The 13,271-nt window shown below is 39.5% G+C and overlaps 1 protein-coding gene across 1 annotated transcript; it reads right to left on the bottom strand.

Annotated features, from left to right (window-relative positions):
- Positions 1 to 2,001: 2,001 nt before the first annotated feature.
- Positions 2,002 to 8,275, bottom strand: LOC127045685 (transthyretin-like). Its single transcript, XM_050942080.1, has 3 exons — positions 8,139 to 8,275; positions 6,712 to 6,847; positions 2,002 to 2,303 (listed from the first exon to the last, which is right to left on the bottom strand). Exons 1-3 carry the CDS (start codon positions 8,273 to 8,275, stop codon positions 2,181 to 2,183), a joined length of 396 nt encoding a protein of 131 aa, XP_050798037.1. The 3' UTR covers positions 2,002 to 2,180.
- Positions 8,276 to 13,271: the final 4,996 nt, after the last annotated feature.

The raw sequence follows: 13,271 nt of genomic DNA, 5'->3' as shown, positions 1-13,271 counted from the left end.
CATTGCATATCAGCAAGAGGAAGTGTACTTAAGATTTTATTTTTAGAGGTAGCTGAGGCAAGCTTAATGAAAACTGCACTGAAACAATTGCTGGCAATTTTCCTGTGTACTATCATACCTTTATTTTTGTTTTGTTCATGAAAATGTTTGTACTTTTTTATCATTGTCTCTTTTGAAATATAATGTTCTAAAGACTGTGTGGCTGTTTAATTTTTTCCCCTCTTCTAGGCACTGTGTTCTGTGGAAGGTGGCTCCTTCAATGAATTCTATTATAAAAAAATAAGCATTAGTTGAAGTGTCTGGTACAGTATTACTCCCACATTGACCTCACAGCTTGACAGGATGGGAAATTTCTTATTTGATAAGGACTGATCCTGTAGAAACCTTTTACAGATAAAATTGAAACATGTTTTCAGAGCATGTTAAATTATTTTACAGAAAAAAATAACTTGTGATAGCATAGGGTGAGAATTATTTGTGGCAGGACCCACTCTTTAAATTTTGCCCCACATAATGCAACCTTGAGCCTGACTTCTGGTGTGTCTAGGTGCTATTGCAGGGGTGGCCAACCTGAGTCTGAGAAGGAGCCAGAATTTACCGATGTGCATTTCCAAAGAGCCACAGTAATACGGCAGCAACCCCTACATCAACTCAACTCCCCCCCCCCCCCCGTTCCCAGTACTTCCTGCCCACAAGCAGCCCTGCCAATCAGTGCCTCCCCGCACCTCCCAATCAGCTGTTTTGTGGCATGCAGGAGGCTTGGGGGGCAGGAGGAGGAGCAGCGAGGACATGGCAGGCTCAGGAGGGGGGCTGGGAAGGGGTGGAGTGGGGGCAGAGGGTTGAGCAGTGAATACTTTCTGGCGCATTGGAAAGTCGGCGTCTGTAGCTCCAGCCCTGGAGCTGCATATTAACTTCTGAAGAGCTGCATGTGGCTCCAGAGCCACAGGTTGGCCACCCCTGTGCTATTGTAATACAATACATTGTTAAAACTGTTACAAAATCTAAAAATGTTGTACTTCAGCTAATTAACAGATTTTATCTGCTGAAATGTTTGGAGTGAAATACAACAATTTAGTAATACTTAGCTCTTACAACACTTTTTTCATCTGTTTAGATCTGAAAGTACTTGGGGGAAAAAATAAGGTATGGTTGTCCAGCGATACTATATTGATTGGATTCTAACTAACAAGTTTCTTCTTCTTAGCATAAAACAGCACAGTGTCCTAGAAGTATTCTAAACAGCGATAAGTAGCAGGAAAATACCCCAGTATCAAGAGTTCACCCAAGCTTCATGGAATTATTAAACCTGGGAGCAGACAGAGCTCCTCTTGTGTCAGTGGTGCCCCCTTCTCATCTGTTGTTCATGTCTTTTAATTATTATTACAGTAGTAGCTAGAGCCCCCATCACAACTGTGGCCAAGTTTATATGTACTGTACAAACATAGGGAAGATCTTTGCATTAGCACTTGGGTTCTAAATGACAAGTAACATGCAAAAGGAGAAGGACGATATTTTAAAAAACACACCTGTAAATTTTTTCTTATTTACAATATGCATGTGTTGTTTAATTATATAAATATTAGCTATCCCTGAATGCCATACAGCCTTGTCATCATTTGTAGGCTGATTTTGTCTTTTGTAGGCATAGCTGCAGAACTGCAACATCAGGAAAATCAGTGGGACTCTGTGCAGGGGCTCCATGTTATTGCCTCTTTTGGTATGGTCTGGGCCAAAGTAAACAATATACTAATGAAGATAATTAAGTAAATTTGTCTTGTTCCAAAATTTTGGCTTTGAGACTTATTTGCATTACAGATCTATTTTGCTCACAGTTCTTTGTGATAAGGACTATGGCTTATCGACCATATAGAAGATTTTAGTTTACTTTCAGTATATCAGCAGTGGACTTTTACAACCCTCAAACAGTGTTTCTTCTGATCCCAAAAAAAAAAAAAAATTGGAAAGAGTAACTGAAAACATTTTTAAGAAACGTTTATTGACTTTACCAGAGTTAACACATTCACTAAATAAAAATCTGTTATGTAGCAGTTTGCTCCTGAGTTAGTGTTTGAAGATGAAAAATATTACGTGAGTAATAAGTACTAATTATTGCAGAATCATTAATTATAGGAAATCAATCTACACATCTTAAATTGACCAATATAGGACAGTTTGCATGGTTAATGTGTAGTTCCTAATTCCTTTGGTTCACTAACTGCAGCTGTAGTTGAGTAGGAAAAGGGACTGATGAGAGCAGCAATAGTATAATGACGATGACCAGAATCATTAGCAGTGAATACCACCTGGAGAAGAGAGGAAAAAAAACACTTGAGAGCTTGAAACATAATTGTACATTTTTAAAGCCAGAACGGCCACTGTGATCATCTTATCTGGCCACTTGCATATCACAAGACATAGAATTTATCCACATTAATTCCTGCTTGAACCAGAGAAAATTTGTTAGAAAAAAGTCCAATCTTAATTTAAATCTTTTCCAGTGATGGAGAATCCACCACAACCCTTCGTAACTAACCATTGGAACAACTTATCCTCACTGTTTAAAAACTTGCTCCTTATTTCTGGTCTAAATTCGTGTAGCTTCAACTTTCAGTCATTGGATCTTGTTATAACTTTATCTGCTGAATTTGAAGAGCCCTCTCTTATTTTTTTTTCCCCTCATGTAGGTATTTGTGGATGTGATCATCTCACCCCTTAATCTTCTCTTTGATAGGCTAAATAGATTGAGATCCATACGTTTATCACTATAAGACATGTTTTACAATCCTTTAATCATGGCTTTTCTCTGAACCCTTTCTAACTTATCAATATCCTTCTTGAAGCGTGGCACAGTATTTCAGTAGCATTGCACCATTGCCAGATATAGAGGTAATATAACCTCTCTGCTCCTCAAATTCCCTTATATATCTAAGGATCTCAATAGCCCTTTTGGCCTCAGTGTTGCATTGAGAGCTTATGTTCAGCTAATTCTCCACCATGACCCTCGAGCCCTTTTCAGAATCACCGTTTCCCAAGGTAGCGTGCCCCATCCTGTAATTATGGCCTGCATTCTTTGTTTATTAAATCTAGCTGTACTGAAATATAGTGTGTTTGCATCCAACTTATCAAGTGATCCAGATGGCTCTGTATCTGTGACCTGTCCTCTTCATTACTTGCCAGTCCCCAAATAACAAGCTGTGCCTTAAAACTATTGTATAGATTTAACCTCAAGTTTTAATTTTGGAAGCATGCATAGTCTTGTCTAATATTTTGATGAAAATTTTCTGTCACTGTTTTTACATTTTGTTAATTATATAAAGCTAGTAAAATATGTGCATGACCTTATAAATCAGTGTTGTTACAGTACAGACACAGTATTTGATTGATGTGCTTTTTGACCGTGAGGTATTGTTGACCATTTGTGAACCCTACTAGGGATAGATGTTTATTCTCTCTTTGCTCTCAGCAGACTCTAAGGTTATGTAACACAGCATGTAACTTCTGTTATTGGGATTAACTTTGTAACTGAAAAATGGTGATTTACAGAACTGTAGCATATGAAATCTGGGCTCAGTGAGAGATGGAGGGGAAGGATGTCTTTAGATAGGAGGGAGAGGAATCTTGGAGAAGGGTTAGTCAGAGAAACTATGCTAGTGAGTAAAGCTTTGTGGAAAGACACGAACCCTGGAGAGGGGTAAACTGGCAAAAGAAGAGACCTGGAGCAATGCAGTGGAGGTGTGGGAGTGTGGCCGGAGTTGACACTTGTACTTATTTAGGGCCCCCTCAGAAGGAGGTTCAGCAGAAAGTGGAAGCAACCTCTTTCCCTTCACACAGCCTCATGTCCTTGGTAAGGAGCTGCTTAGCCCTGGGTATGGGCAAAGGAATTGTCAACACCACCACTGTAAGTGTGTATCCTTGTGTCAACAAGGAAAAGGATTCTTGAGTCCATAGCGGGCAGTTGAAGATTACCACACCTGGAGAGAGCTGGAAGACTGCTTTATTACTTGAAAATGAGAGAATTTTTACAGAGATTTGGCAGGGTGGTTAAACCTCAGATTACCCCATCTACCATGGAGACTGCAGACCACTAGCTGAAGAGGGGAAACTGAGGCACCACCACCGGAAAAGTAAGCCCATTACAGGGTAATAGATGACAATTACTTGTCTGTATTGATAGTTCCTTTGTGTTGTGTTCCATTCAGTGCATAACACTGTTGGGGGAGATATTTAGTCTTAACTGCTGTGCCATCAGGAGTTATGAGTTACTTCAGGTTTGGACCAGTCTAATTGGCTTTTCCAGCATATAGCCAAGATACAGGTTGGATGATAGTAAGTTGTTCCACCCAGATAAAACAAAGATAATATTGGTACATTGGGGAAAACAACCAAGGAAATGGCAGAGGTTGGTATCAGTTCTTTTGAGCGTTTGTTTTTTTCCTGTCTTTTGTCCTTGAAGTCTGAAACTTAAGGTATTACTAGATCATTGGTCATCCAGAAGCAGCCAAAGAGCAGCAGAAGCTAAGACTGCATTTAATGGGGTCACACTGTGAAGATTTTCATTTAAAACAGTTTATTTTCTTTCTGCTGTGCGCAGTATGTAAACATAAGCATTTAGGAGTGAAAAAATGAACAATTAAGGGATGGAAGGTAAGCATTCAAATCTGCTTACAGTTCACACAAGCTTTTAAGTGAATGTACACATGAAAAGCAAATTTAGCTCTATTCCCTGAATTCCTTTCCAGACTCTTACAGGCCATAAACCCTCTTAAACCCAACTGCCCTCGATTGTATTCTTTTCTAGTACAGACTAGTTTTACATACCACCATCTACTCACTACATATAACCAGTTCATCTACACAGTTTAAACCAGACACCAAAAATCTTGCTATCTCCTCTCCATATGTGGGCCAAAGTCTCAATGGTCCCTTATTTCAGATAACCACTATCATTGAGAGCCCAGCATAGCGTTCATTCTCCCTCCACAGATTTAAAACTTCATACTTTTCCTGCTAATATTCACCCTCTTGTGAGTCAGACACAGCTTCCAACTTCATCCAATCCATTCTGTATATGTAAGCTGCGTACCTCAAAATACTCAGTTAACCACACCAGGCTAATATCTTATTTATCTGGTACATGTACATTGAGATTGTATGAACTGTGGATGGGATTTTCAAAAGGCCCTAAGTGACTTGGCATAATGTCCCAGCCTCTGAATGTATTTAAATGTTTATCTATTCTCCCTTAATTATTTTTATTCTGTACTTTAAATATTTAGCTACACTGGACATAGTCATAGCCTTATCTTAGTTTTAATTGTGTATATCTTTAAGTCCTCTGTACAGTCCCCAGCACTAACATCTCTCCTGCAAAACTACTAAACTTCACATGACAGGGTTGCTGGCACCGGAAACTCATATCGCCTTACATAAATCATGATTCCTGCAAAGTTCCCAGCTTCTGACAGGTTTCAATCTGCAAGGTCTTTAGCTACCCTGCTTTCCTTGCCCTCTGTAGCACTGTATGTTCTGTGCATTCCTAATTTACCGGTGTCTTGCGCTGCCTGTCAATCTGAGGAATTATCTACAAAGTTCCTATTTCTCATTTATTCTCCTTACCATATATAGACTTTATGATATATACACCTCTATTCCAAACAGTCAGGTTTTGGAAATAATATATTAATTAGCCCATTCTGTTGATTTCAGTTATATTTAACTGTAAAGTTAAATTTTAGAGTCAAGCTGTTTTACAGTTAGGGGGACCCCAAAAAGTTTAACACTTTTGAAAATGTTGAAATTGTCACTTTTTAAACTTTTCCAGGTTTAGTTTCAACCAAATACCACAACTGCCTTATACTGTGGGCCTTAAGTAGCTAAGGGATTGTTTCTCTCTCCATATTGTACCCAGCTGTAGAAATAATTTGGGATGGTCAAACTGATAGCTGCAAGATGTTTGTTTATTGGCTGCTGGTAAAGTTTTCAGTGGAGGGTCCTCCACTGTGGTACTTAACATCCCCTCCTCCCCAAACTTTGATGCAACAGAGCTTGAGACTGGAGATTTTCAGAGCCGTTTCCAAAATTGATGTATTTCTTCAGGATTTCTTGGGGAGAGGAATAAACTGAAAAAGGACTAAGCTTGAAATATTGTTAATATTAAACCATCTTATTTCTATGGACTTTAAATAACTGTGGTGCAGGTAGAGCATTGGATCAACTTTTTCTTTAAAAGTCTAAATAAAATCAGTTGCATGTGAAGCTGCTGTAGTGCTACCACTATGTGGCAAACATTAGTGATGGGCCAAGGAAAATATGGAACCCTCCTTCCCTGCTAGACTGAGGGAGAAATATCCCTGCTATTCTTCTTCCACAAGTACCCCCCCCCCCAAAGACCTAGGAAGGACCAATGGGTGGCTGCAAAAGTGGGAGTAGGGGGGAAGTCCCTAGATGAGAAACAAGTTTAGGAGCATGCTGAGAGCAAATGCGAGGTTAGTTCTGAGGTATTTGGTGTGTGGAAATTCCTGTGGAGATTTGAGTTTGCAAATTTGAACTGCTCAGTGAACCTGGAGATGTTAGTTCATGGCAAAGCCTTTGAAACTGGAGAGCAATAAATGGACACAGTTGTTAATTAAACCCTATACAGTTAACACAGCCTTGTTCTTTGCAATTATATGCCTTTTAAAAACATGAAATAGAAATATAATGAATACTCACATCAGCATGTTCATGGAATGGGTTAAGGCCAAGTCCCTTCCAGTAAGTGGCTGTGTCAAACTCAATCTTGTATAACCCTGTTACAAATTGTTTCTCGGTTGTAAGCTCATGGATCTCACCATATTCATTGGTTTTTCTGCATGAGAGCAAGATAATGTACATTTATATTTGTGGTCAGATTTGTGAAAGAGATAATATATAGCATTGAACTACAATGACATTCTGTAGCCAGACATCTGGGAAAATGCTAACTGGTCATCTGAAATAACTTGTTCCTTTTTGTACTGTGGTGGCCTCACAAAGTCTGTCCTTGCATCCAAATCTTCCATGCATACCACAAAGCATGTCTGGGCTGTAGAAGCTTCTTTATTGATACTGCTGCAAAGGTTGGAGGTGAGCCAAAAGAAACCTGGCGTGGGTGTTCGCTGTCTCCTGATAAGGCTGTCAAGCTGAGCCCAGTGTTGCTTAAACTTTACTTCAGAGTCAGCAGGGGGCACACAAGAAAAACTCACTGCTAGCATAAGAGTGCATAACTCTCATGATGTTTAATAAACACATTTAAAGTAGTGGTTATTTACTCTATTATTTATTAATCCTAATTCTTTTTCTTTTTAGGAGAGTATTTTGTTCTTATTTATTTACAAGAACACTCTTTGTTTATAATTTATTTGAATTACACTGAGGTTGCCATAGGTTTGAGCAAGAGTATAGTCTTATGAAATCTTATTAGTCCATTGAGTTGTTTGACCTTCACAAGCAGATAGACTAATTTAAAACAAGCCTATCAGGACATTAGTATTGTCTAGAAACTGCAGAGTTTTAAGGGCTAGCCCATGTGGGGATGTGGAGCCTGTATTGAATTTTGTCTCCTGGCTTAATGTAGCTCCTCTAGAAATACTCTATTTCCACTTAATCAATCCTATAGTGTAGGCACTAGGGATTGGATTTCAGTGGTTAGTATGATGCTTGTATTTTATGTTAGTGTTTCAGTAATCTCCATCCATTGTTTAAAGTTCTGAATGCTATATCAACTGACACGTTCGAGTCTCTCATTTGTTTTAGTATAAGACAAGGAAATTCAGTACTTAATGATGAACCGTCTAGGAGCTTGTTAAAACACAGATGCCATTTTCATATTTAAAAAAATTCTTAACTGCCTGTGAGTTACCTCCCTTGTGTTTAAAATTTTTCAAACCATTCAGGAGCCAGTCTGCTAGCTTTGCAGCTATAATTTACTTAGAAGAAGAGACCCCTCCCCCCCAGTAAATATTTAGTGTAGGCATAAATTACCTTATTACTTTTCAGATTGAAACTAATGACATTATACATATGCTTTTAAGATGAATGCATGTAAAAGGTGGGTTTTCTAATCTTTGGCCTCTTTCAATGCTTCCCTCGCCCCCTTCTCATTGTATTATATGACTTACCCTGAATTTAAGAGCTGCCAGGTCCCATCATCAGCCTTTTTATATAATTTAATTGGTACACTGGAAGCTGGACTTCCTCTGACTGCATCTAGAATTTTCACAATAAGAGGGTGCTTGGAGTCATGAGAGCCCTGCATGTAGGGAAAAGAGAGATGTAATTCTTGTATGGCAAATTATATAGGAGTGATGAACCATGATAAAGCATGTCCATTAGAAATTTAATTTTTTAGAAATAGAGGGTATCACACATTTTCATATAATACAAAAATTTAGCCTGCAGGATCAGAGGGAGGGAGCATATGCTGCACCCTACAAAGGGGTGCGCTCATGTGCACTGAGAACCTTTTCTCAGAGACAGAATGCCTCTCAGCACTCCCTCTGACAGCATCCAGTGCAGAGTTGTTGCTAACTGGCACAACCAAGCCCACAGATGACAGAATAAAAGTTGAATCCTAGAAATGGGGAGTGGTGATGGTTTGGAATCCAGCAGCCTGATTTCCTTGTTTTAGTGTGGGGGCTAGAGGAGTCAAGAGAGGCTTCATGGTGGTCACATTATCCCATTCCTCCCTTCATTCAACTGTCAGCTTGGCAAGCCATGCACATGTGCTCTCTCTCACTATCATAACCCCATTATGGGCAGGCTGTGGTCAGCCCTTGGGCAAGTGTGCATGGGTGAGAAAGGTATAAGAAGCTTCCCTGCACAAAGCCTGCAACAATTATATTCCATGTGCTTATTAGAACAATGACTGCTTCCTCCCTCAGAAGCCAGCAACTCCAAAGGGAATGAGGATAAAACAGTACCATGCCCCTCCGATAACCCCTTAAGTAAAAAAGAAACGAACTCTATAGTAGCTGCTGGTTAGTGATAACTACTGAGTCTGCTTAAGGGCAGGGAACTGGACTCGATGACCTCTCGAGGTCCCTTCCAGTCCTAGAATCTATGAATCTATGAAAACCATCATTGGTTTCAAAAATCACAGTTCAGTTTCTGATTTTTTTTAAAAAAGAAAGGGTCTTATTTAAGAATTGTAATAACTTAAACTGTGTGATCCCTTTCTTCTCCTGTAATCCCTTCTGGGGACCCATGACAATCTACCTCACCTCTGGGGATCCTGCCACGTAGTCTGAGAAAAGCTCATCTATTAAACTAACAAACTGAAATAAACTCGGTGCCCCTCACTGACTTTCTCAATCCTCCCAATTTCTAGGATGAAGTCTCCTGCCCGCTGAGGTTTCTGATGTCATCAGTGGGGCAGATCAACAGGCTACACAGTGTGTGGATCTCCCACATTTTTCAGAGCCACATGAGTGCCACCAGAAGTGAGAGGAGGGCAAAGGGGGTCTTAGACTTGGTCCCAGGCCTCTTTCAGAGCAGTGGATGTGGCAATCCACTCCAACTACAGAAAGGGGATGTGGAGACCTGAGCAATAAAGGAAGAGTGGGTAGGGAAGAGACCAGGCACCACTTCATTTCCCTTCTCTGCTGAGGTTGCAGCAAGAGCCATTACAGAAGGAATTAGCAGGTGAGTCAGTAGGCAGTAGCTGGCAGGCCTGCTGGGAGTTGAATTCTCATGTCACATATCCACCCAACCAGTACTGCCCGTTGAGATGTTATTCAGCTGATGATGGCTTTGATATCTTGTGAGAGGAGACAAGTCTCCCAAGGCTGAAACATATTTGGGAGGGAAGGTCTTCTTTAATGGCTGTTGAAATTATCCTGATAGCAAGTGCTACCTCCTATTACAATCTATCTACTGCTTTCATCAACATAAATAACTACAGCAAATGGGGGAAGCACTTTTTTTGTAGAAATAAGGAGAGAGGTAGGAGAGTGTAGGGCCACCGTACAATATACAATTAAAATAAATGTAATAAAATAGACTGATTTGTCTTTCACTTACTCCAATTATCATTTTAAAAAAGAAAGAAGAGGTAGGTTACGTCGATCACACGTGAAAGGCCGCCTCAATACCGAAATACTTACCAGTGGCGTGGCTTCAGAGAAAAGCACCAGTCCAGCTAAGAAAACGAGCAAAGAACGAAAGGCCATTCTCCTTGCAGTTTGAGAGTCTCAGTGTCAGCAACTAGAAACTGATGGGATTTGGGATTTTATACCCAATCCCTTCAAATTAGGTTGCTTAGCAAATGCTGTATGACTTCAAAGCTGCTGATTTTGATTGTTTACTTAGTAAATAGTAAGAGAATAAGTAACCCACACAAACATGAACCTTGCCTGTGGAGATTAGTCTACTGCATTATCTTCTGTAAAATAACTTGGATCACATTTTGTGTTGCTGATCCACTGCTTACAATTGCTTTATTTAAATGGCCTATTCCTTCTATGTTTCCTGTTCTGTTTTACATTGTGTTTGAAGATGTGCTCTACTGTATGTGGTCTTGACAATGTGTGAGAGAATAGATTTTACTTGTCTCTTGCGCAATGATATACTTTTCATTTTTAGTATGGATTTCATTCTGGTCATAGCATGGAAAATACTCTCATCCAGAGAATCGGCAACCTCTCAGTTTATCTGATGAAAACTGTCACCTTTCTCCTTCTTTGTTGAAAGCAGTACTGAAATCAATGTGGACCACTTCATCCCCTTAGACTACCTCTCCAGACTTGTGCAGCGGTGTCTGACCACCTCCTGTGATGCTTCCACTTGCCTATCTTCCATCCATGCCCCATGGATGCAAATGACTTTTGGACATCTAACTACCTGTTTGCAGGGTACAGTCAAATTGTGATCTAAATACTGTCATTTATTCCTGCAGTAAATGTATGGCCAAAATTAATTGCACGTGGAAAGCTGCCCCATAAAATTGGAAGTTATTTCTTTTAATTTGGCACTTTATCTTGTAACCTTAATTGTCACTCTAAGCTTGTGATCAGCTGGATTCTTTTTTTAATATAGTTGTTGACTCCTCTTCATAGGAGTCTTTATGTAAGCTCTGCCTACTCCCCCAGCACCACCTAACCTCCCAACCATGCCACTGATAAACATCAACCATCCACGCCATCTAGCACCTGTACTGGGTGGGAAAATAGCCAACAGCTCCCCCCGAGGAGAATCTCACCCCTCCAGAAGTCTCCAGAACTCTCCCTCCTGCATCACCCTGTCAGTTTCCACCATCACAACAGCCGTGGTTTCTTGCTTTGACCCCAACAGAGTGTGGGATGTGGCCACAAAGGATTGTGGGACTGTGATGAGTTTCAGAGTCCTAGATGGAGAATTTTTTTAAAAAAAGCTTTGCTCCATACAGTGCCTTGAAATAAGGACTTGATTTTTGGGGTGGTTTGTTTTTAACACATGTATTCAGTCATCAGTTGTTAAACCTGGAGTTGGGTGGATAACTGAATGTGGTTAAGTAAGCACATTTTGTTGTCTGTATGCAGTTGTTATTGTTAAATATGTAGTTATTGGGTGTAGAGCTATAGCAAGTGCAAACATACTGTTTTTCAAGCTTCAGTGTGACTAAGATTTACAAAAACTGGATACCTCTGAAACATATTCCATTGAAACAGTGCCAAATGAAAATATTTGACTTATAAGAGTTGTGTAACAAGGGCAGAGTCCAGAAATAAGGGAAATCCAAACAGTTAATTGTTGCTGCAGTACTTATGTAATTTATTAATTCACTTGGTATCCATTCTTCTGAACAAGCTCTCGATTTTAAAGAATTTAAACTACAAGGTCACTAACAAATGAGCACTGATTTATTTTTGAGAGGTACTATTTCATTAGCTGCCCATAGAGTCACAGCAATCCCACTAGAACAAAACATATTCAGTCCAACGGACTAATTCATCAGTCTAGACAAATGATTACCCTCCCTTCCTGCTTCCCAAAAATTCAATTTCTCCATGACTTCAAGTGAATCACACACGATCAGTCTGCATCTTAACCCATGCTGATTTTAGAAGATTTCTTATGAGTTGTTATGTGGATAACTTTGTTAAAAAGGCATGCCTCTGTCTTAGCACTTCCCCTTTTAAGCTCAGGTGAACAGACAGTATTTGATCTATAGAGCGATTTTGTGTCTATTTGGTGTTGTTACTGATGGTGAAATCCTGCAGAGTCTTTTTCCATATGAGGTCTGGATTGAACTAACAAAGTTCCATAGAACTCTAGCTAGAAATCTTCAAATAATCAAGTTTGGGTATAAGTTCACAGTGCCATCAAAGGGGGCCCCCTGGGGTACTTTCTTGTTTCAAATAGGGACAACCCTTCTTTCATTTTATCTACTTCCAGCTGAACTTGGCAAGTGCGGAGTTGTTTGAGAAGATTTACAAATGGCATATGTTAACTGAATTCTGTCAAATGCTTGTATGCATTTAGTATTTTGAACAAAAGTTCACAAAAATGAACTTTATAACAAAGTAAAAGAAGCAACGAGAGACAAAAAGGTATCCTTTAAAAAGTGGAAGTTAAATCCTAGTGAGGAAAATAGAAAGGAGCATAAACTCTGGGAAATGAAGTGTAAACATATAAAATATAATAAGGCCAATAAAGAATTTGAATAACAGCTAGCCAAAGACTCAAAAAGTAATAGCAAATATTTTTAAAGTACATGAGAAGCAAGAAGCCTGCTAAACAACCAGTGGGGCCATTGGACAATCAAGATGCTAAAGCAACGCTCAAGGATCATAAGGCCATTGCATAGAAACTAAACGAATTCTTTGCATCGGTCTTCACAGCTAAGGATGGGAGGGAGATTTCCAAATCTGAGCCATTCTTTTTAGGTGACATTCTGAGGAACTTTCCCAAATTGAGGTGTCATAAGAGGAGGTTTTGGAACAAATGGATAAACTAAACAGTAATAAGTTACCAGAACCAGATGGTATTCACCCAAATGTTCTGAAGGAACTCAAATGTGAAATTGCAGAACTACTAACTGTAGTTTGTAACCTATCATTTAAATCAGCTTCTGTACCAAATGACTGGAGGATAACTAATGTGACACCAATTTTTTAAAAGGGCTTCAGAGGTGATCCCAGTTATTACAGGCCAGTAAGCACTGATATGAGTGCTGGGCAAACTGGCTGAAACTGTAGTAAAGAACAAAATTGTCAGACATGTAGATGAGCATAATTTGTTGGGGTAAAGTCAACGTGGTTTGTGTAAAGGGAAAT

The sequence above is a fragment of the Gopherus flavomarginatus genome, chromosome 2 (assembly GCF_025201925.1).
Source record: "Gopherus flavomarginatus isolate rGopFla2 chromosome 2, rGopFla2.mat.asm, whole genome shotgun sequence".
NCBI lineage: Eukaryota > Metazoa > Chordata > Testudines > Testudinidae > Gopherus > Gopherus flavomarginatus.
This window is presented reverse-complemented; position numbering and strand designations above follow the sequence as displayed.